Raw genomic sequence first — 25,365 nt, forward strand, 5'->3', positions numbered from 1 at the left:
TATTTCTAGCTCTGTCCGCTAACATCTTGATAACACCCCGCTTCTGTTGTGGGTGGTGGTTCGAATCCCAGAGGTCATTGTATCATAAATCGTCATACACCTTACAATAGCTAGTCAGGAGATGAAAGCCAAGAAGGTTCCTTATACTGGCCTAAAACAAAAGGGAGTTTAAATAATAAATACTGTAATAAAAAATCTCGCTTAGAAATTCTGGACCTGCTCTACAATGAGTTGTGAACATAAAGATCCCACAAGATGAGGAGAATTGGTGGTAGGTAAATGCCAGAATGAAAAATTCTCCTATCACAACACAAAAAAAGGCAGAGTTAGGGATGTAAAGGAAGGGTACTAGCTTCTTGAGTTACCTGGCAGCTTCATAAACATTTAAATCAAAACATCTTGACACATTTGACCTTTTTTACTTGTTAGTATTAGTACCATTGTCATGTAATGTAATGCATTATGTCAAGTACAGTAACATACGAGGTCTGTTTATAAAATTCCGGAACACTGTCCACAGAATTTTTCTACACTTACCTTTTACTTATTGTGCATAGTCTCCTCTGAAATACACTCATCTGCAATCAATGCACTGCTCCCAACGCCATTTCTACTTCTGGAAGCAGTCTTGGTACATCTTTTGCTGCATCTCTTGAACCACCATCTGACAATTTTCTTCTCTCTTGTCTGCCGTTGAAAATTCTCATCACTTCCATAGAGTTTACAACTTTGGAAATACAAAAAGGTCTGCAGGGGCCTGGTCTGGAGAATACGGAGGATGAGGCAGCACAGAGATTTCACAGGCGAAGGCCTTTCTGGTCCTGACTCGAACTGTGGGACGAACTTGGTGACAACATGATACATCCCAAGATGCTGAGTTAGGATTTCATGACATGATTCAACTGAAATGTTAACATTCTTCTGCAATCTCTCAGACACTCCATACTTCAATGACTTTCCTGACATGAGCGTCATCAGTAGATGATGGAGGGCATCCTGAACTAGGCTTGGCTCATCTTTAACTTCCATCTGGCCATTTTTAAACCATGTGAACCATTCATAACAGCTAGTATGGCTTAAGCACTCATTACCACGGGCTTTCTGCATCATTTGATGTGTCTATGCAGAGGTTTCCTTCAGTTTCACCCAAAATTTAATGCAGACACGTTGCGCATCTAACTATGCCATCTCAAAATTCGCAAACTGTGCGACACAACATTCTGCTCAGTGCAGCAGTGAACAATAACTAACACACATACAACAATGAAGCTTCTGTGAGTTACACATTAAACACAGGTATGAGCAGGCATGCCAACTGCATTTCACTCCAACACAGCACTGGTGTGAAATTATGAATGTTTCAGAATTTTTTGAACAGACCTCTTATCTGATAATGTGTTTTATACCATGACACACACCATCATGTCATCCAACATGGCATTTTTGTCAAGTAGTGCAATATGACACAATGTGTCATTAAAGTTTAGGATGCATGCATACCCACTCTGGGATACTTCCTACTCTCGAATATTCAGGTGCTTCCTATTGTAAATGCATCCCACTACCTAGAAGCAAATAAATTTGTGTCTATTTGTTCTTATACCCCTCACCATATATGTAAAAGGGGTGAGTCTAAGAGAGCTCACTGCTATGGGAAGAAGTGTGTAATATGTCAAGAGGTTTTGAGTTCAGTGTCTTTGAAGCTGCTAGATAAGTTGAAGAGTGTGTCCCTTCTTTTACATCCCTAACTCTGCCCAGAACATAACCGCCTTTTTTTATGCTACGATGGGGGCATTTTTGATTCTGATTCCCAAATTTTACTCTACCATAATCCTGAAATTAGACCATCGTAGTTCGGCAACCGATCTAGATAACTTGGGTGACGACTGATTCAGTACTGTTGTTTTTTTTAAGTTTTTTGAACCATTTTGCTACAATACTGGAGAAAGAAAGTTGCTACTCACCATATAGCGGAGATGCTGAGTCGCGATAGGCACACACACACACACACACACACACACACACACACACACACACACACACACACACACACACACACACAAACACACAAAAAAAAATTTCACACAGTTAAAGCTTTCTGCCAGTAAGGCCTTTGTCAGCAGTAGACACACACACACAAAAACGCAACTTGCACACACGTCTGCAGTCTCACAGAGCTGAAACCACACTGCGAACAGCAGCATCAGTGCATGATGGGAGTGGCGATTGAGTGGGGGTAAGGAGGAGGCTGGGGCAGGGAGGGGGAGGGATAGTATGGTAGGAGCGGCAGACACTGAAAAATTGCAGTTTAGATGTAGGGCAGGAGAGAAAGTGCGAAGGGGGGGAGGGGGTAAGTAGCGGAAAGGAGAGAAATAAAAAGAAATTAAAAGACTGGGTGTGGCAGTGAAATGACGGCTTTGTAGTGCTGCAATGGGAACAGGGAGGGGGCTGGATGGGTGAGGACAGTGACTAACGACGGTTGAGGCCAGGAGGGTTACGGGAATGTAGGATGTATTGCAGGGAAAGTTCCCACCTACGTAATTCAGAAAAGCTGGTGTTCGTGGGAAGGATCCATATGGCACAGGCTGTGAAGCAGTCATTGAGATGAGGGATATCATGTTTGGCAGCGTATTCAGCAACAGGGAGGTGCACTTGTTTTTTGGCCACAGTTTGTCGGTGTCCATTCATGTGGACAGACAGCTTGTTGGTTGTCATGCCTCCATAGAATGCAGCACAGAGGTTGCAGCTTGGCTTGTAAATCACACGACTGGTTTCACAGGTAGCCCTGCCTTTGATGGGATAAGTGATGTTAGTGACCGGACTGGAGTAGGTGGTGGTAGGAGATTGTATGGGACAAGTCTTGCGTCTAGGTCTATTACAGGGGTATGAGCCATGAGGTAAGGGATTGGGAGCAGGGGTTGTGTAAGGATGGACGAGTATATTGGGTAGGTTCGGTGGACAGTCGAATACCACTGTAGGGGTGGAAAGGGCAGTGGGGAGGACATTTCTCATTTCAGGGCATGACGAGAGGTAATCAAAACTCTGGCGGAGAATGAAATTCAGTTGCTCCAGTTCCGGATCGTACTGAGTTACGAGGGGAATGCTCCTCTGTGGCCGGACTGTGGGAGGTTTGCATATATGTAATTTCCTCAAACATACTGTAATCATCGGTGGAGACTAGACAGATAGTTCAGAACCCCACTCATGATGGAACTGTATTGGATCTAATGGCAACAAATCGACCTGACATTAAAACTAGTATCAGTGACCATGATGCTATTTTTTCAGCTAAAGCAAGCCAAAATTGACGGATTGAATTTTTTAACACTTTGAACTTTGAGAACTCAGTTATGTGAGCAATTTGGGTGCCACTTGCAGAACTCTGATACGCTGGCAGGCTGCAGATAAGTAAAGTATTAACTTCAGAAAATTACTCTTTCAGTAGATACAAGGCAATAAAGGATAGCCAAAATTTGGTATGACAAGATTTATTTTTACTGGTACGTATCTATCCAGTGCATGGTCAGTTATTCTTTTAGCTTCAGCCAGAGTCCCTCTACATGCTCCCACCATGTGCTGAAAGTTTCAAGTGCCTCATTGAGATACAACATTACAGCTTTTTTATCTAGTTTACTGAGGAGAAACAGTAGAGGCAAAAGTCTCTTCATACAAGGAGGGAGATACTGAGGGCCCTACAGCTGCTGCTAGACAATTGACGGTTACTAGAAGAGAGAAACAGTCAGTACAGAGCACTGTGGGACCCCATTCTCATGAATATGGGGGATCCTGTCAGAAGTACCAATTAGAACCCAAAAAGTACAGTAAAACAAGAAGTTCTGTGTGAAAATTGGGTGTGGACCATGCAGAACCCACTCATGTAGTGTAGTTAGGATGTGGTGTCTTAAGTCTATAACGGGTCAAAGTAGATGGCTATAAAAGGTGTTGACGTCTGGTAAAGGCTGTTTGAATATCAGACTACATGTAAACGAGATTATTAGTAGTAGAACAGCCTTGGCAAAAACCGCCCTGAGAAGGAGCAAGAAGACCTCAAGAATAAAGGAGCCAACACAGTCGCTGAATCACGATGTGTTCAAGCAACTTACAGAAAACACTAGTTAGGCTAACTCGCTGATAACTTTCCAATTCTGTCCTGTTTCGGTATTGGAACAATGATGCTTTCTCGCCATTGCGATGGGAACTCACCCTCACCCCAGATGCGTTAGAGATGGCAAGAATATGATGCTAACAAACCATTAATAGGTGCTTGATCATTTAGTTGTGGATGCAGTCCAGCCCTGGGTCTCTATCAGGGCAGTGGGCTACAATACTGACGAATTACCACTCGCTGAATCAAGCACGATATGGCTCCAGGTGGTGTTTAGTGAAGATAATTGCTTTTGCTCCACCCTCTGTATTACAACATGAAAAGCAGGTTGATAATTCTCAGATGCTGAGGCTCTAACATAACACAGGGCAAAACGTTCACCAATGGCATCTGGGTCAGTGTAGACAGTGCCGTTCAAGGTAATACCACCTGCAGGAGTCTTGTATCCATAGACATCTTATCTTTGCCCAAATCTGCGAAGGAGAGGTACGTGGTCTGATGGTAGAAATATACTATTCCCAGCATTGTCACTTCCAACGCTTTATTAGGTGGCAAACCCAGGCACAGAGCTGTTTAAAGGCAATGAGACGCTCCATCGATGGGTGCCCCTTACGGCGTTGCAGACCCACCTACAATCTCTTAATGGCCACTGTGATTTCTGGTGACAAACGAGGTACTGTTCCCTGTTAGGGTGGTCCTGAGAAATATGGTATCGCTAAATCAGCTGCTGAAAGAATGGCTGTAGTGGAATTCTAGACTGCCTCGTTGATATCTCCAAGCGGCGGGCAGCCAAGGGCAACAGCAGAGGTGAAAGCTGTCCAGTCAGTACTGTTGAGAGCCCACCTGGGTTAGTGTTTACAGGGAAGTGATGCTAAGGGAGGGACTGGAAGATCGGGAAGTGGTCACTACCACACAGGCCATTGTGAACTCTCCTGTGGATGGATGGGAGAAAACAAGGGCTGCAAATGAAAAGGTTGTTGGATGGCAAAGGTCCATTGTGCCAGTAAATATTCAAGTTCTTTACCATGGTCAGCGGTCATGGTTCCACCCTACAAAGGGTTGTGGGCATTGAAATCACCCAAGATTAGAAAATGTGGGGGAAACTGAGAAACCAATCCAAACAATATGATCTGAGACATTTAACCATCGGGAGAGAGGTAAACACTGCAGATGGTAATATTCGTAAAGACTCTTACCCAAACAACCACAGCCTCCAGAGGTGTATTATGAGGCACAAGTTTGCTATACAGAGTGTCCAGAACACATGTGCAAACACCGCCCAACACCCTGTCATTAGCAGCACTATTCTTCTAGTATCCGCAGTATCCACAATGGGCTGGGATCCACACTGCTGGAAACCAAGTCTTCTGAAGGGCAATGCAGAAGGCAGGAGATGTGCTTTAAAGACGTAGTAGCTCAGCTAGGTGGTGAAAAAACCCTTACAGTTTCAATAGAGAATATCATTGTCTAGGTACTGTAAGGCCATGAAGGAACAAGGAGGCATGTTATGCACCAGGATCACCTGTTGCCACTGGCTGAGGGGTTAAGTCATCAACACACATAAGTTCTAGGTTCTGTTGTGTGGTGTGACATGAGGCCTCAGGGGCCACCAAAATCTCTGCCTTAGACATGGGAATGGAACAGGGGGGGGGGGGGGGGTGTTCTGGTGGCATGCAGGCAACTGGAATCTTCTTGGAGGACTTTTTCTTACCTTGCCTCTCTTTAGAGGATTTGGAAGACAGCGAGTTCTCTTTTGAATCAGTTTCAGGTAATGATGATGATCACAGAGCCCTGCGACCAGCAGTATCTGGCTTCTTCAGACACTGGCTGCTGTCCAGTTATACAATGGAAGAAGCTGTGGAAGGAAGTATCCCCTGGAGTCCTTCCTGGTGAGAGAAGCTGGAGGAAGGTGGTTTGTCTCCTGCTGGGAGGTGAGGACCAATGTCCCTGGTGGGTGGGATGCAAATAATCCCAAAGTAGGAGGGGGGGGGGGGGTGGAGCAAGAGGAGATCCCCCAACCAATCATCAAGGGCTTGGTCAAGCAGCCCTGAGAGCCAACTGTAGGAGATGTAACGGGCGGGAGTACCATCACCAAAGGGGGCAATATTGACGGAGCTGCAACATATGATACTGTTAGACATGCTGGGTGCACCGCTCATACTTTTCTAGGCCTCTTTATAAGTTAGTTTTTACAAAGTCTGAATCCTTGTATTTTCTTCTATATCTGGAAAACTGTGCAATCTAGTGATCACGGAGAATGGCACTTTCCACAGTTAACATACATGGGGAGGGGGGGCACAAGGGACTTTTGTATGCAGCAGTCATCCACAGTCTCTACAGGTTGGCTAACTTTGCAATGTGAGGAAATGCCCAAATTTCAAATACTTGAAGCACTGCATGGGAGCAGGGAGAACATATGGTTCTACACTGCATAGGTATACCATCACATTGACCTTTTCAGGCAATGAATTGCCCTCAAAGGCCGAGATGAAGGCACCCATACCAACTCTATTGTCCTCTGGCCTCCTATGGATACGGCGGACAATGAGTTCATCCTGTGGCTCCAAGTTGGTGTGTAGCTCATTATCAGATTGTAAGAGCAGGTCTTGGTGAAAAGTGGTACCCTCAACCATATTCAGACTAGTATGGGAGTGACAGTCACCATTTTGTCGCCCAACTTGTTACAACCGAGCAGTGATCGTGACTGAGCGGGAATGCTGTTTTTATCAAAACTGATCTCCTTTTCATTTTAGAGATGGCTGCCACTTCCACAATTTTCTCTTGATGTTCTCCACAAAGAATAAGGGTTTTGTGGCCAAGATAGAATCACCACCAGTTCTTGTGCAATCCAAGTATTGCGGGGAGCATTTCTCTGCTTGCCGCTTAGCCCTATGTTCCTCCCAAGGTGTAGTCAGGGAAGGGAACATTATAAGGTCTTATCTCTCTGTATTGAATGAGGACTTTCCTTCCATAGAGACTGCTAGGGTCGTATGGCCACCAGTGTGAAATAACTTCATCTGCTTCATTTGTAGCTCACCTGCTGTAGTGTCACTGTCTTCGAATGGGGGCCTCTCCCGATGGGCGCCATCCCGCCTCAGCAATGGCAACCTGGTTAGTAATCTGTTGTTCGGAGTCCCTGTGCCCCAGTCAAGATTGGCACAAACTGCTCAGCCTACATGTGGATTTTTCAGCTCAGGCACCGAGAGTGTTATCCCTTTTGCTGTGAAGGCTGGGGCCCCATGGTAGCCAAGCATGTACTCATGAAAGGGTTGTGAGCCCCCTGTGGGGACCTGTGTGGGCACATCACACGCAGTCAACTACCAGGGTAGCAGCTTCTGATGTGTAGTGAATTCCTGACTTGTTTAGGGGGACCCTACTGTTCTCAATCTTATGGTGCAAGTCAAGGAAGTCACAGCCTACCTTGTCAAAGAATCCTCAAAGTATCTGGTTCAGTCCTTGCACTCGACTCAGAACCAGTGGGGCACAATCAAATCTAGGGCCAATGCTGCAAATTGTGAGCTTCATAGGAACTCTGTGTGTGGGGCTGGTCTTGACAATGAATCTCTACTCTATAGCTATGAAAATTGACAACTCAGAACCTTAAGTATTCAACGCTGTTTGTTACCTTTACTTCTTAAATTATTTATACTCCACCACGGGTTTTCATTATCAAAGGTTGCACAGTTAGCTGGAATAGTTGAGCACCTTGCATACATAAGCCACTCATGTTTTCTGAACTATAGGTTAATTTATTTTTCTGTAGGTGATATCACTGTAGAGTTTTCATTTGTATTTAACAAGTAAAAACCATCAGCTGTATTGGAGGAAGACAGAAGTTGTACTGATGGTTTATTGTTTTTGACAGCTCTGCAGTACATAATTAAGTAAATGGTTTCCAATTTTTGTTTGGTGCAATTTTTATGTTTAACAGGAAGAAGCTTAGTGACTGAAAGAACTGCAGTTTGAATCTTATATTTTTTTTAGAAAAGTCTGAATGATTGTATAATTAATAACCTAGACACAGCCAGCTGAATGAAAATGGTGAAGAGAGGGATACTTGTGACACTCAGGTTAAGAGAGAATTGAGCTATGACCAAATTAACTCCATGAAAATATTACATTAACACGCAGCTATATTTTGTAAACAAATTTCACACATAAATAGTTTTATATAATTATTAAAAACATGTTTGTAAATGGCTTTAAGCAATTACAAATTATTTAATAACATAATTTGTCAGTAGGCAAGTCTTCCCCATTAGCTTTTACGAATATATTTGCAAAGGCTTTCAAGTTAGTAGTATTTTTACCATGAATGAAAAGGTTTTCACTAATGACGAATTTCTGATTTCATACGTAACTGATAGGTTACTAACAGTCACATGTTCCTGTGGAAAGTACCGGACCTTCATCAAATACTGAAAAACATACAGAGCATATTGAAACTGGTATGGACAGGCTTAGGCCTACTGTCGTCTTAGTCCGACATTGTTGATCTGTCCGGAGCCTTCAACATGTGGAACCACTTGTGGTTTCGATAGTCCATGGAACTTTTCTCTCCCTGACGTTTCGTCCAAAGCTACGTTGGACATCTTTGGAGGTGCTCCTGGTTGTGCCGAGTCTTGCAAACTGATGAGTGGGACATCGAAGAACAGCCTAAATACCATGGAAAGTGGGCGTGGCCTGGATTTCACGTGATAGCAGAGATAAATCTTGTCAAGGATAAAATATAACTATCGATCGTAGTACGTCAAAGACAAAAACTTATCATTGATTCTGTAGTGCCACTGTCCATATATCGCTGAGTTTCATAGCTGCTTCTTTTCTGTTAAAATTATCCCCATGTTTATGTATTTTGATGGCTTCTCTATATAGCCGAGGATAATAGTTCGTCACAGTACATAAAATTTCAGTTTTTGAAAATTTCACAATGTGATCACCCTGCTGCAGAGCATATTCCGCCATGGCTGACTTGTCCGTTTTCCCTAGTCGGCAAAGACTTTTATGTTCCTTCAACTGTGTATTCACACAGTAGACCTTACCACATGTACATGGAATCTTGTATATATGACTTGCAGCAGAGGGGGACATTTATCCTTAATGGAACGAAGTGGTTGGCCTATTTTCTTAGTTGGTCTGAAAATCGGTCGAACGTTATGTTTCCTTAAAATCTTGCCGATTTGATCTGTTACTTTTTTGACCTTATAGACGCCGACTCCTATGGGGAACCTCACATGCGTCGTCATAGATTGCACTCCGTCCACTCGTCTGCCCAGCCAAGCAGTCGTTTGTACGTGACTGACATTTCATCACGGTTCGTATTCCTAGTCGACACTGGCGCTGACTTCTATATGATACCTACATCAATGGCTACTCCCCCCCCTGCCACCCCCCCCCCCAATCTTTTCACCGATGAAGTAACTTCTACAAGCTGTCAACACACCAACATTACAAACTTCAGGCTTTGTCAAAGTTACGGTGCACCTATCTCCTTCTGTGTGTTTTCCGTGGACTTTCTACATTGCTGACATTAATGAACCAATTCTCAATATGGATTTTTTGTCCCATTACAAACTCTCTCCGAATGTAGTTCAGGGCTCAATGCTACACCATCCCACTAACATTCAGATACTGCACTCCCGCATTTATGTTCCACGTTCTGTTTCTCTCGCGACATGTGAGTTGGTACACGAGTGCTCTGCCCTCACGGGCGACATTGTGACCTGCGTCACTAACCTACTGTCAGAAGACAACTCGGTGGCACAACCGCGCCAGAAAAACTAGGAGCTGAAACAAAGAATAGCACACACTTTACAACAAGCTCGTAGCAGCTCGTACCTCGCTGCTGAAACTGCAGTCCACAGTCCCGCCACCTACTCGTGTTTCTCCAGCAGACACCAGCTTGGATACTCATCAGTTTAGTCCAAAAACATTAATTGCGAGTGACGATTTGCATCCAGTAGACTCCGCATCCCCTATGCACTTATCACGTTCACTGACATATGTAACAGACAGTGCTTCTAATAACAGTCACGCGTGCAATACGACCATGCTCACTGCGCGGGCAGCTGACCCGCATCTCTCGCATGGCAGCCACATGACTCGGCGGCCATCGCTGTTCCATGTGCAACACCAATGCCACTCTTGCCAGCTCTGGATACCAAGTGCGAGGTTGACACCAGACAGTCGCCGCGCATACCGACCTTCTCCGTGCTGTACGCGCAGCCGCCCTCTCCAAACAAGCGCACGCCGTCCTCACGTACTAGACATGCGACTTTCATGCTGCCTTTTTTCCACTCACACTAACGGCTACGCCTCGTTGCGCCCTACCCGTCCAAAAACTTCGCATCAGGACATTGATCAGTCTCATATGCAATTCTCAGTTTCTTCCGTCACTGACGGGACGACACACAAGCTAGTTACCACTGCCGGTCCTCCTATAGGGCACAAGGTTAGACACCCCAACCCTATTAAGTTACATGCAGCCCGGCAGCAAATTAACGAACTTTTGGAGGCAGGCATCCTGCAACTGTCAGACTGCAACTGGTCTTCACCGATCCACCTTTTCCTCAAACACGACAGTTCATTCTGAATGTGCGGTGACTACAGACGTTTAAACGCACATACTGTCACGGACAATTACCCCATGCCTAACATAAATGATTTCACTCATATGTTATCGGGCGCTACAATCTTCAGTGTTAGTGACTGTAAATGTGCCTACCACCAGATTCCCGTAGCACCGGATGATATCCCTAAAACAGCTATTATCACGCCGCTTGGTTTGTTCCATGCCGCTTGGTTTGTTCCAATACAACTTCATGCCATTCGGCCTAAAAAACATGGCACAAACGTGGCAGCATTTCATTGACTCCATCTTATGACAGTTCGAGTTTTGTTTCGCATATCTGGACAACATGTTCATTTTCAGCAAATCATCTGAGGAACATGAAAATCATTTATCCTTGGTCCTCCAGACCTTGAACTCCAACGGCGTCGAGGTCAACAAAGAAAAATTCCTGTTGCGTCAGTCTTCTGTCACTTTCTTGGGTTACACCGTCTCCACCGACGGAATACAGCCTCCCAAGTGTTGTGTACACACCATCACTTCACTGTCGCCCCTGGCTACTTACAAAGAACTCCGACGTTTCATGGGCACAATAAATTACTACAGTCGTCACCTGCCTTCTGCCGTGCAGGCCTTGCTGACAGACTCACTGTTGGGTAAACAGACTTCAGGACTCAAACCCGTTTGCTGGACTGCACCTATGCTGGAGGCTTTCAATGCATTAGACTTCTTTAGCTCGCTCCGTGACACTCGCCCACCCTGACCCCTCAGCCGAGTTGTTCATCACTATGGTCGCCAGTGACATCGCAGTGAGAGCGGTGCTACAGGAATGCAAGGAAGACACAGTTTCCCTCTTCATTTCTTCTCTAAAAATACTATCTACAGCTCAGAAGAAATACCCCTTCTTTTGATAGAGAATGCCTTGTGGTCTATGAGGCCGTCAAACACTTCTGCCCCGACATGGAGGGTCGCTTGTTCTTCATTCTCACAGATCACAAACCACTCGCAGATGCTTTCTGCAACCCCCCCCTCCCCCCCCCCCCCATCCCCACGAGGAGGACCCACCCCCTCGGCGTTTCCGCCAGTTTTATCTAGTCTCCCAATTCACAACCGACGTTCGCTACATCAAAGGCACGGACAACATCGCCGCAGATTTTTTTTCGTGGATCAATACTATTTCACGCATCATTGACTTATCCAACCTGGCCGCCCCACAAGCCTTGACGAGGAATCTCAAGCTCTCCTCATGGACCCTGAAACATCCCTTGTGTTTACTAAAGCTAAAGTCACTGGCATTGTGGACAAGGTGTGGTGTGACTCTTCTATCGGTACCTTACGCTCGTTACTTCCACCCCCTCTGAGCCAGCAGGGCCTTCGACGCTCTGCATAACTGCGCCACTACACGGCTCGTCTCCGATCATTTCATTTGGAAAAATATAAAACGGGACTGTCAAACCTGGGCACGCAGATGCGTCCCCTGCCAACACAACAAAATCGACCACCACACCACCCCACCACTGGGCAAGTTCGACATCCCTCCAGGATGATTTCGTCATGTACATATCGATCTTATTGGTCCTCTTCCACCGTTGGAGGGCCACAGATACATTCTATCCACAAGTGACCTCACGTCCTGCTGTGTAGAGGCAGCCCCCTTACCTAACATCACTGCCAAGACCGTGGCAAAGGTTTTATCTCCTCATGGTTTGCTAGGATTGGTTGTCCGACCACCATCACCACCGACCAGGGTCGGCAGTTTGAGTCTCCCCTGTTCACCATTTTATGTAACGTCTGCGGCATAAAGAAAATTCACACCACAGCCTACCACCCACAAAGCAATGGCTTAGTGAAATAGTGGCACTGCACTCTAAAAATGGCGCTCAGGTGCCATGACTGCCTCTGGTCTGAAGCACTTCCATGGGTACTGCTTGGCATCCGTTCAACTTTCAAGCCCGACTTCCACGGAACTATCTCAGAATTCGTTTTCGGGGAGAACTCTGTCCTACCAGGGGAACCCATTCACCCTCAAGTACCTGAAGACTCCCCCCCTCACCGGATTTCATAAGTCGTATGCACACCCACTTCAAATATGCACACCTACACCCACCTACCAGCCACTCCCCGACAGACACTAACGTGCCAACCGCTCTCAACACTTGCTCCCATGTAATGCTGAGACGATTCCGTCCAACAACCTCTGCAACCACCTTATCTCAGCCCCTTTAAAGTCCTCCGGCAGGGCAATACCACTTTTGACATAACCATCAAAGACAGTCCGCAAACTGTTTCGTTACACCGACTCAAACCAGCATTCGTTGACTCCGACGTCCCTCTGCTGGCTCAGTTTGATTCTCCTAACGACTCTCCCGCCAGTCTCGCTCCTGCCGTGAAGTCCGACAATGTTTCTCCTCAGGCCACCGTGCAGTTTTGTTCAACCGATGCCTCCCCATCACCTTTCGTGGGTTTCTCACACACGTCACCCTCCACCCTGTGTGCAGGTTTCGCTGCTACCTTATTGACTACAGAGACAAGAGACACCCTCTCCCATAGTCACCCTGCTCTACAACGTACAACCCCCCCCCCCCCCCCCCCCCCACACACTGTGTGGACAACATTTCAGTCGTCACTCTTGACGACCGGGTTCTCATTCTACTCACAGACACCGTGGCCCCGCCACCCAATGACCAGTTAAATGTCAGTGTTGTGCATAGCCTCACCCTCCCTCACGAGTGTGACCCGATGACAATTTGTGCCTTCATCTCGCCAGATGGCTTGATTAGAGTCTGGGCTTGCCACACCTACGCCCTGCCATCCACCGTTCAACCCACCTGCCCTTGGGCTGGCCGCTGCATCGTCTGTCCTTGCTGGCTCAAAGACTTTGAGGTGGACCTGCCTCCCGTCGCTCCGCCTCCGCACCCCTGTCAGGGTGGAGATCCCGGTTGTGCATCTACCAGCTCGTACGACCACCAACAGCGTCAATGGCCACACGGTCTTCCCTCAAGACTCACATGCAGTACTCCGTATCGCGGGAGAAGTGGGGGGAGGGGGGGGGGGCTGTGTGGTGTCGATAGGTCATATTGACCATTGACAACATTAATCTATGGGACTCAGGTCGCTCATACGAGCCGCCGTGTTACCTCAGTCTGTTCTTATACCTTGTACTGTGTGCACCTGTATGATAATTGTCGAAAATATGTATATGCAGATATTAGTGGGGACAGTTTATTCCGTATACTGCTATTCGTACCTTACTCCCATACACCGTTTTTACAAGAAATTGTGAGACCATGCCCTGAAGCCTTGCTTTGGTTGATCAAAGGCAGTAGCAAAAGAGATAAATCATCAGTTTTAACTTCTACTCCCGAAAAGCTGCAAATTGAAGTCTTATCTGGAAAAAACAGAAAAATAAAAATGGGAAAAGTCAGCAAAAAAACTTCAGTCTACACAAAAACAGAAAAAAGTGAAAGTGCATTGTCTCCCACAGAAATCCAAAATGAAGACTTCATCATGATCATCCGATACAGAATCTTACAATTATTCAACAAAAATCATAAGCTCATCCATGGGTCAGAGTGATCACAGTGACAGTGAAGCTGTAGTTGTGGACAGGAAGCCAATCATCAATGACTGCTTGTTGGTAAAATTAGAAAGGAATTGTAAGAAAAGTTAGGCCTACTTAACATAGGAGAGGCAGAATTGAAGATCAAGTTTAAATGGCCTCCAAGTGAAGACACCATTGCTGCTGACAAATATCAAATAGAGATGATTCTTCAACCTCTCATCATCAATACCAAAAATTATCATGTGACTAATTTCACTTTCAGAACTAATTTTGAAGGGCTTTCTGTTTCTCACAGTTTAAGTTTTTAACATGATAATGTTATTAACATGAGATTTTAAGTTCTGAACGAAAAAGATTTGATAGCAAAATCATGGTTTCAGTGTGTTGTCTTCCAGCTGAAATGTTCCCAATACCTTGATCAAGTACTCGCACCATGAGGAACATAAACCACGATGTAAAGCATTTTTGTAAACACATTCTTCATGGTTCCCTATTTTCCAATTAGTGTTTTTAAATAAATAGTTGAACCATGGATCTTGCCGTTGGTGGGGAGGCTTGTGAGCCTCAGCGATACAGATAGCCGTACCGTAGGTGCAACCACAACAGAGGGATATCTGTTGAGAGGCCAGACAAACTTGTGGTTCCTGAAGAGGGGCAGCAGCCTTTTCAGTAGTTGAAGGGGCAACAGTCTGGATGATTGACTTATCTGGCCTTCTAACACTAACCAAAACGGCCTTGCTGTGCTGGTACTGTGAACTGCGGTAAGCAAGGGGAAACTACAGCCGTAATTTTTCCCCGAGGGCATGCAGCTTTACTGTATGGTTAAATGATGATGGTGTCCTCTTGGGTAAAATATTCCGGAGGTAAAATAGTCCCCCATTTGCATCTCCGGGCGGAGACTGCTCAGGAGGACGTTGTTATCAGGAGAAAGAAAACCGGCGTTCTACGGGTCGGAGAGTAGAATGTCAGATCCCTTAATCGGGCAGGTGGGCTAGAAAATTTAAAAAGGGAAATGGATAGGTTAAACTTAGATATAGTGGGAATTAGTGAAGTTCAGTGGCAGGAGGAACAAGACTTCTGGTCAGGTGAATATAGGGTTATAAATACAAAATCAAATATGGGTAATGCCAGAGTAGGCTTAATAATGAATAGGAAAATAGGAATGCGGGTAAGCTACTACAAACAGCATAGTGAACGCATTATTGTGGCCAAGATAGATACGAGACCCACGTCTACCACAGTTGTACAAGTATATATGCCAACTAGCTCCACAGATGATGAAGAGATTGATGGAATGTACGATGAGATAAAAGAAATTATTCAGATAGAGGAGGGCGACAAAAATTTAATAGTCATGGGTGACTGGAATTCAATAGTAGGAAAGAGAAGAGCTGGAAACATAGTAGGTGAATACGGAATGGGGGTAAGGAATGAAAGAGAAAGCCACCTGGTAGAATTTAGCACAGAGCATAACTTAATCATAGTCAACACTTGGTTCAAGAATCATGTTGTATACATGGAAGAAGCCTGGAGATACAGGAAGGTTTCAGATAGATTATATAATGGTAAGGCAGAGTTTTAGGAACCAGGTTTTAAATCGGAAGACATTTCCAGGGGCAGATGTGGACTCTGACCACAACCTATTGGTTATGAACTGTAGAAATTGCAAAAAGGTGGGAATTTAAGGAGATGGGTTGTGGGTAAACTGAGAGAACCAGAGGTTGTAGAGAGTTTCAGGGAGAGCATTAGGGAACAGTTGACACGAATGGGGGAAAGAAATACGGTGGAAGAAGAATGGGTAGCTTCGAGAGATGAAATAGTGAAGGCAGCAAAGGATCAAGTAGGTAAAAGACAAGGGCTAACAGAAATCCTTGGGTAACAGAAGAGATATTGAGTTTAATTGATGAAAGGAGAAAAAACAAAGATGCAGTAAATGAAATAGGCAAAAAGGAATAAAAACGTCTCAAAAATGAGATTGACAGGAAGTGTAAAATGGCTAAGCAGGGATGGCTAGAGGACAAATGTAAGGATGTAGAGGTGTATATCACTAGGGGGTAAGAAAGATACTGCCTACAGGAAAATTAAAGAGACCTTTGGAGAAAAGAGAACCACTTGCACGAATATCAAGAGCTCAGATGGAAACCCAGTTCTAAGCAAAGAAGGTCAAGCAGAAAGGTGAAAGGTGTATATAGAGGGTCTATACAAGGGCGATGTGCTTGCGGACAATATTATGGAAATGGAAGAGGATGTAGACGAAGATGAAATAGGAGATATGATACTGCGTGAAGAGTGTGACATAGCACGAAAGACCTGCGTCGAAACAAGGCCCCGGGAGTAGACAACATTCCATTAGAACTACTGACAGCCTTGGGAGAGTCAGCCCTGACAAAACTCTACCATTTGGTGAGCAAGATGTATGAGACAGGCGAAATACCCTCAGACTGTAAGAATAACATAATAATTACAATCCCAACGAAAGCAGGTGTTGACAGATGTGAAAATTACCGAACTAACAGTTTAATAAACCACTGCTGCAAAATACTAACACGAATTCTTTACAGACGAATGGAAAAACTGGTAGAAGCCGACCTCGGGGAAGATCATTTTGGATTCTGGAGAAATGTTGGAACACGTGAGGCAATACTGACCCTACTACTTATCTTAGAAAATAGATTACGGAAAGGCAAACCTATGTTTCTAGCATTTGAAGTCTTGGAGAAAGCTTTTGACAATGTTGACTGGCATACTTTATTTCAAATTCGGAAGGTGGAAGGGGTAAAATACAGCGAGCAAAAGGCTACTTAAAATTTGTACAGAAACCAGAAGGTAGTTATAAGAGTCGAGGCCATGAAAGGGAAGCAGCGGTTGGGAAGGGAGTGAGACAGGATTGTAGCCTCTCCCTGATGTTATTCAATCTGTAAATTGAGCAAGCAGCAAAGGAAACAAAAGGAAAATTTAGAGCAGGATTTAAAATCCACGGAGAAGAAATAAAAATTTTGTGGTTTGCTGATGACATTCTAATTCTGTCAGAGACAGCAAAGGACTTTGAAGAGCAGCTGAACAGAATGGACAGTGTCTTGAAAGGAGGATATAAGATGAACATCAACTAAAGCAAAACGAGGATAATCGAATGAAGTCGAATTAAATTAGGTGATGCTGAGGGTATTACATTAGGAGATGAGACACTTGAAGTAGTAGATGAGTTTTGCTATTTGGGGAGCAAAATAACTGATGATGGTCGAACCAGAGAGGATATAAAATGTAGACTGGCAAAGGCAAGGAAAGCATTTCTGAAGAAGAGAAATTTGATAACATTGAGTATAGATTTCAGTGTCAGGAAGTCTTCTCTGAAAGTATTTGTATGGAGTGTAGCCATGTATGGAAGTGAAACATGGACGATAAATAGTTTGGACAAGAAGAGAATAGAAGCTTTCGAAATGTGGTGCTACAGAAGAATGCTGAAGATTAGATGGGTAGATCACATAACTAATGAGGAGTATTAAATAGAATTGGGGAGAAGAGGAGCCTGTGGCACAACTTGACTAGAAGAAGGGATCGGTTGGTAGGATATGTTTTGAGACATCGAGGGATCACCAATTTAGTATTGGAGGGCAGCACGAAGGGTAAAAATCGTAGAGGGAGACCAAGAAATGAATACACTAAACAGATTCAGAAGGATGTAGGTTGCGGTAGGTACTGGGAGATGAAGAAGCTTGCACAGGATAGAGTAGCATGGAGAGCTCCAGTCTCTGGACTGAGGACCACAACTACAACAAGGGGGAAAATAAAAGGTTTATCATGACAGTTTCCGTTTTGTTTAGGCACATAGCAAAAAAATTAAAGAGAAAAATGTGGCTCAACTATCCGACATTCATAATCTTCAGCTGAGAACCGTAAAAACGTTATGACTTCTTTCCTCTCAAAGACGGTTCTGAAGTGTGAGTTTACCAGAATGTCATGCTGAAGAGACTCTTTGAGTATAGCTTTTATCAGTAAATAATGAACCCCTGTAGCTGGAACAAAATGTTGATTACTTATTTAATGGACCAACTCAAAACTTTACTAAATCATGAACAATACACACTACTTTTGTCTTAGGCCTTAATTAGTGGTAAATCAAGTGAATAATAGTTTGAAACTGCAATGCAGTCAGACTCACAAAGAAATACAGCATCAATAAAATTCACAGATTACATTGGCACCACTTGAGAAAGAATGACTATCAATGAAGAATTGCTAACAGATTCACTGACTGCTTTGGGAAGGATTTGGGTAATGGGTTAAAAAAAGTTATAGGTGACAATACAGTCATTGCCAATATACTATTTAATATTTGAAGTCGGAAACATAGTATCAAAGAGCTGGAATATATAAGGCAAAACCACAAATAAAAGGAGAAATATGTATGGTATATATCAAGGTGACTAACGCACATTCTATTTAGTATTATAAAGTGGAATAGCAGTACTTTTACTACTGTTAAAGTGTTATGATATGTTACTAAAAGACCTCTGAAGCACAGCAAGTGGCAAACTACATACACGTCAATGTATTTTAAAATTTGTTGATACATTAGCATAACTGATATGGGCAAAAAATATGAAACAACTAAGTTGTTATAAGGTTTTTGTCACTTTAATTTACTGCAAACTGCTGTGCATCCTTTGTTATATGGTTGTGCCTCTCCAATAAAGTACACTGATGTCATAATAATGATATTAGTGCTTTATTTGACTTACTGATTAAAATGGTTTACTTTGCAACCTGGGTATATTTCCTTGTACGTGAAGTACTTGTCCCAGTTAAAAAGCTGAAGGGCTTGATTGGCCCCTCTTATTTCCCCTGTTCTTGATGCGACTGCTAAGGTGTAACCCTGAGCTTTCAAATGTTCAAGTACTGTTGGAACTTCGGGGTAGTAAGGAACTTTCCTTCCAGCGGCATCTACGACGTTTCCTATACTTTTAACACATTGAAACGCGAGTTACTGACCTCTCCCGTGGATAATACTTCACTTATTTCTAAACGTTTCGAACAGAATCTTTCCGGACCAACCTGTTTCTTCGCAGCGGCAATGAAACGTGAGTATCCACCCAGAACGGCCACAACGTGTAATCTGTAACTCAATTAAGGCAATACAAAATTATCTTACTAGTGCAGGATGGAGCTTCTATTTTTCTCAGACCTAAAAAAATAGTGGATCTCACCTAAATCAAATACAATTAATTTTGGTTTCCTTTCTAAATTCATGCCTAAATAAATCTCGATAACTCACTTTGCGGAACGCTTTTTTTATCTTATTTTTGCGACTCATAGGTACTGTTGTAAGGATCTCCTGATTGGTCGATAATCAAAGCTGGAGTCCACTGGCTATCTGCTTATGAAAATAATTTATTTTCTTCCTTTTCGAAAAATTATAATTCGACAGTGTTCCATTAACGGTGTATGTTATACTTGACCGATTATTAAATAAAACAATTATTACTGATATTATAAATGCACTTCTACATCTTGTCGTTCAAGACAATGCGGGTAGTCATCATATGCAATGCTTCTGCAAAAAATTGCAAGACAGTCATCAACAAAATATCATATCGATAGACTTTTTCAATGTAAATAATTTATGTAAGCCATAAATAAAAATTTTTGTGGATTTCTTGTGGAGTACATCGTTAGCGTTTTATCTTCCGCGAATTTCTTCATGTGAAAATTATGTGGCTGTCAGCGCGTAAGATATGAAATAACTGTATTATGTTGTTTTATGTTTATTACAATGAACCTGTGAAGAACCAATAAACGATTATCAACCAACATCCCATCCCAACTGTAGCTTACAGTCATTTAATCGCCAGAAAGTGGTAACATTTTAATTTCTACTGGTAAGCTTTTTAAGAAAAGAATTTTTAATATTAAGAATAAATATCAGGTGTGACAATGATTTATATATTCAGGTGTCAAAATAGGATACTTTTCGCCCCATTTTAGGACCCACTTCGTTGCGCGGAAGCATCTCGATCCACTTGCCATTCGTGCGCGGAAGGAGCTTTACTTGGCCGCCATTAGTCCTTTATCCTGGTACGTGTGGCATCTATAGTCCGGTTGTAGCGTGAGGGGTGATTTAAGCGTGAAGTATATCACATAAACAGGTATAAAGTACTAGAACTTAACATGTAAGTTCATTTTTAACAGTTTGTATAGAATTATGTTTTTATTTGCATGGTTTCCCATTGTATTGCGCATTATTGTGGTCTAACGTACTCTGTTCGAACTGCGGTTGAATGTTAATTTTACTGATTTCTGTAAATTTCTTTTTACTACGTGTAGAGCAATGGAAAACGCTGCAAATGAAATGAACATTAAGAATGAAGAGGAACACGACCGGAAAGGTCAAAACCATGCCGGGCAAAACAATCATCCCGGTGGCGGTCGTGGTGAAGGCCGGGGCAATTTCGATGGCCGAGGTGGTGGATTTGGTGGTGGCAGAGGCAGATTTGCGAATCGTCCCAGAGACGACAACAGAGGCAGAAATCCTGATGTAAGTGCTTAAAAAAATTTAGTTATGTAGTGCTAGTGACGAGATGCAGTAAGGCTTGGGACTATGCGGTGTAGCATGCCCCCCCCCCCCCCCCCTTTTCAACTCTTTATTTTGTAGTGTACATTTCTCGTTAAGTTTTAGGGACGCTGTTTCACGTGTATGTTTACAATTTCTATTATTTTGGTTCAGCACGAAGTGCAATGCCTGAAATGGATTTGTTTTTACGATATTTAAGTAATCTTATATTCTGTATCGGTTTCAAGTTATGTACGCATGTTACCGTACATTCGTCGACGATGGGCATAGTACATTGTGATGGGTAGTGCGTAAAGGAACAAATTGTAGAATAGTTACCAAGTAGGCTTGGTAGTTTATTGAAATTAAATCTATGATCGTACTGTCTAACTTGAAGGATTCAAATTACCCAGGGAGCTGGTGCAGTGCTTGGCTGTTAACATGCCATGCCCTTTTTCCTGTCCACTGGTGGACATACTTCAAACAGCACCCACGTGTGTTCAATTTTTTTTCGAAGGAGTGCATTGCGTCCCTGGTTTGGCTAGAGTATTTTGAGCTGATTAGCAGAAGACAAGCATCTGTATTCTGTGTGTGTTTATGCTTAAACACAAGCTGATGCTTATACACACGCCCAGAGGGGTGTATTGAAAGCAGTGCGTTTTGTACAACCGTTCTTTTTCTAAATTTTTAAGCCCAGAGGGGTAACATTCACCCCTTTAAAATACTATAATTGGTTGGTGGCATGCTTTAAATGTTTCTCATGCACTCCCAAAGTTCACCCATTTTACTTCTTGATTTTTTGTTTGTGTCATTGTGGTTTAAGTGGCTGAGGGAGTATAGAGTTCTTGACCCTTGTTCATAGACATCAATATAATCAAACATATTTTGAAATGTGCTTCAACAGTGGCAAATTTGAGTACTACTAATACATGGCAGCTGGTCAATGTCCATAGTAGGGAAATACGGAAGCGTCCGATCCCACTCGTCTGCTTTGACCCATGACGTCACAAATATGGCGGAAACAAAAAAACACACACACACTTTCCACAAGAAGCCTAATGACACTAACGGGACAAGCGCGGGAAGTGGGGTGTTGTGGGTGGGGGGCAAACTAAATATAAACAAATTTAGACGCCTTGCGTAGCTACAACTTGTGAGTGAAGACAGCCATGCATAAATACCCACCCACCTCCCCAGGGTTGGTAACCCCTGCAACCCATAGAAGATAAAGATGCTTCAGTAGCTGATTAGTGTTTTTTGTCTTAAAAAAAAAAATCTCATGGGATAGAACGAACAGATCAGAAAGATAAATATAATAAACTAAAACAGAAATTCGAGGAAACTGATAATTAAAATAAGTAATAAAACAGAACTGGAGACGGCCACACTCAAACCAAACTCCGCGCCATTATGACGTCACACACAACACCCTTACGTCACGGGCCAAAGCCGACGCGTGGGATCGGACGCTTCTGTCGACCCCATAGTAGTAGACATTTATGCTTGTGTTGTGAATGAATGCAGAAGTAAACACCTCCATACTGTATGATGCACTCCAGGGACCTACTATTTGCTGTAAAAACAGGGGTATAAAAGAATTATGTGAGATTTCCGAGGTTTGATGAGAAGTTTGCTCTCTGTTTATGTTTACAGACATTAATTTGCATTTGTTTCAGCTGGAACAAATTCATAGGAAACTGAATAGTGTCACAAACCCAGATCAGACCTAACGATAGATTAGCATTTCTTTGCAAGTAAAACAACTACACTGAGGTGTCAAATCGTACCTCATAACACTGTCGGACCACCTTTTACCAGTTGTTAACGCAGCAACGCGTGGCTTGGACACAAGCCATTGTAAGTCCATTGCAGAGATGTTGAGCCATGCTGCCCTAATGGCATCCATAATTGTGAAAGTGTTACTGGAAAAAAATTGTCGAATAGACCTCTAGATTGTCCCGTAACTGTTGGATGGTATTTGTTGGGTGATCTGGGTGGCCGGCCATTCACTCACTGTCGAGAATGTTCTTTAAACAAATTGTGAAGATATATGACCTGGTAACATGGGGCATTCTCATCCACAAAAATTCCATTGCTGTTCTGGAACATGAAGTCCATGAATGGCTGCAAATGGTCTTAAAGTAAACGAAGCCAGCCATTTTGAGTTAATGATCGCTTCAGTTGGACCAGAGGACCCAGTCCATTTCATTTTGGAGCCACTACTAGTTTTTGGGTCCATGGCTTTGTAGGGTCTTCACCACACTTGAACCCTATCACCAGCTCTTATCAACTGAAATCACAGCTTATCTGATCACGCCACACTTTTACAGTTGTGTAGTGTCCAACTGACGTGGTCATGATCTCAGGAGAGGTGCTGCAGGCAATGTCATGATGTTTGCAAGGCCGCATTCATTGTCTGCTGCCAAAGCCCAGTTAATGCCAAATTTTGACGCATTTGCTAATAGGAACACTTGTCATACATGGATTTCTGCTGTTAGTTGCAGTGTTGCTTGCCTGTTACCAGGGGCAACTCTAAACAAGTGTTGTTGCTCTGTCAAGTGAAGGCATTGGCCACTGTTTTGTCCGTAGTGAGAGATAGTGCCTGGGATTTGGTATTCTTGACACTCTTGTCACTGTCGATCTCAGAATATTGAATTTATTAATGTTTTCAGAGATGAAATGTCTCGTGCATCTAGCTCCAATTAGAATTCCATATTCTAATGCTCTCAGTTCTTGTCATGTGATCATAATCACTTAAGAAACCTTTAAACGAGTCACCTTAGTACAAATGACAGCCCATTTATACCTTGTATACATGATACTATCATTGTCTGTATATGTGCCTATCACTAACACACAAATTTTGGGAAATACGGAAGCGTCCGATCCCACCCGTCTGCTTTGACCCATGACGTCACAAATATGGCGGAAACAAAAACACACACACTTTCCACAAGAAGCCTAATGACACTAACGGGACAAGTGCGGGAAATGGGGTGTTTTGGGTGGGGGGGGGGGCAAACTAAATATAAACAAATTTAGACGCCTTGCGTAGCTAAAACGTGTAAGTAAAGACAGCCATGCATGAATACCCACCCACCTCCCCAGGGGTCGTAACACCTGCAACCCATAGAAGATAAAGATGCATCAGTAGCTGATTAGTGTTTTTTGTCTTTTAAAAAAAAATCTCACGGGATAGAACAAACAGATCAGAAAGATATATATAATAAACTAAAACAGAAATTGGAGGAAACAGATAATTAAAATAAGTATTAAGTGTTTTTAAATTTAAAAAAATCACGAGATGGAACGAACAGATCAGAAAAGTAAATAAAATAAGATAAAACAGAACTGGAGACAGCCACGCTCAAACCAAATTCCGCGCCGTCATGACGTCACACACGGCAGCATCCTTACGTCACGGGTCTTCTTAACCTTTTGGTTCATCCCTATGAAATCCTCAAACCACCTTCCCCACCCTCTGTCTCCTACCCTTGTAACCGTCCCCAGTGTAAAACTTGCCCCATGCACCCTCCCACCACCACCTACTCCAGTCCTGTAACCCGGAAGGTGTACACGATTAAAGGCAGAGCCACGTGTGAAAGCACCCACATGATTTACCAACTGACATGCCTACACTGTGAAGCCTTCTATGTGGGAATGACCACCAACAAACAGTCCATTCACTTGAATGGACACAGGTAGACAGTGTTTGTTGGTAATGAGGATCACCCTGTGGCTAAACATGCCTTGGTACACAGCCAGCACATCTTGACACTGTGTTACACCCTCCAGGTTATCTGGGTACTTCCCACAGACACCAACCTATCAGAACTCCGGAGATGGGAACTTGCCCTTCGATATATTCTCTCTTCCCTTTACCCACCAGGCCTCAGCCTCCGATAATTTCAAGTTGCCGCCGTTCGTACCTCACCTGTTTTTCAACAACATCTTTGCCTCTGTACTTCTGCCTCGACTGACATTTGTGCCCAACCTCTTTGCATTTACATGTCCGCTTGTGTGTATATGTGTGTGTGTGTGTGTGTGTAAACAGTGTAAGGAAAAGATAGATTGCTGCTTACCAGAAGATGACAGACATGCATAGCTAAGACACTTCGGCATAGCCTCCATCAGAAAAAAAACCGCACACACACACACACACACACACACACACACACACACACACACACACACACACACACACACACACACTGGCCATGTGGATTGGAATGCAACTGTCACATAGAGTGGAAGCAGCAGTGTGTTTCTACATTTCAGTTGCATTATGGTCTGAGCTGTTGGAGACTGTGATCGTGTGTGTGTGTGTGTGTGTGTGTGTGTGTGTGTGTGTGTGCATACCCTGGTCTTACTTCAGACTGCTAAAATTTCCTACAGTGTGGTTCAGTTCTAACCAAATAGGACATAGTATTAGACAACTGTACTTACGAACCATAGGAAGTTACAAACTAGCATTCAACCAACTAAAAATTGGTTGTATTCAGTTCCCCTGACACATCACTTACAAACATTGGGATGTAACTACTTACCTGCCTACACTATTATTTGCAGTTTTGCTTGTGATT

General features: G+C 43.4%; 2 protein-coding genes across 9 annotated transcripts in view; one reads left to right on the forward strand and one right to left on the reverse strand.

Moving 5' to 3' along the window:
• The window catches only part of LOC124794628 (magnesium-dependent phosphatase 1-like), a 45,456-nt gene extending 25,816 nt beyond the window's left edge, over nucleotides 1–19,640 (reverse strand). The window contains exons 1-4 of one of the 5 annotated variants that reach the window (XM_047258134.1): nucleotides 19,440–19,640; nucleotides 19,288–19,354; nucleotides 18,975–19,193; nucleotides 538–687 (exon numbers count right to left, since the gene is read on the reverse strand). In XM_047258134.1, the coding sequence (XP_047114090.1) occupies nucleotides 585–687; nucleotides 18,975–19,193; nucleotides 19,288–19,354; nucleotides 19,440–19,482 (432 nt within the window). In that variant the 5' untranslated portion in view covers nucleotides 19,483–19,640 and the 3' untranslated portion in view covers nucleotides 538–584. The remainder of the gene's footprint in view (nucleotides 1–537; nucleotides 688–18,974; nucleotides 19,194–19,287; nucleotides 19,355–19,439) is intronic. The other 4 variants (XM_047258132.1, XM_047258130.1, XM_047258129.1 and 1 more) reach the window with 4 other exon arrangements.
• A 577-nt stretch (nucleotides 19,641–20,217) lies between these two features.
• Nucleotides 20,218–25,365, forward strand: part of LOC124794627 (hrp65 protein-like) — a 163,563-nt gene continuing 158,415 nt past the window's right edge. For 2 of the 4 annotated variants that reach the window (XR_007016590.1, XM_047258128.1), the window contains exons 1-2: nucleotides 20,218–20,378; nucleotides 20,557–20,767. Coding sequence is in view for 3 of the 4 variants with exons in the window: in XM_047258128.1 (XP_047114084.1) it covers nucleotides 20,561–20,767 (207 nt within the window). In the remaining variant the exon portion in view is untranslated. Of the gene's footprint in view, nucleotides 20,403–20,556; nucleotides 20,768–25,365 lie in introns of all 4 variants that reach the window. The other 2 variants (XM_047258126.1, XM_047258127.1) reach the window with 2 other exon arrangements.

This window comes from Schistocerca piceifrons, chromosome 4 (assembly GCF_021461385.2).
Source record: "Schistocerca piceifrons isolate TAMUIC-IGC-003096 chromosome 4, iqSchPice1.1, whole genome shotgun sequence".
Classification (NCBI taxonomy): Eukaryota; Metazoa; Arthropoda; class Insecta; order Orthoptera; family Acrididae; genus Schistocerca; species Schistocerca piceifrons.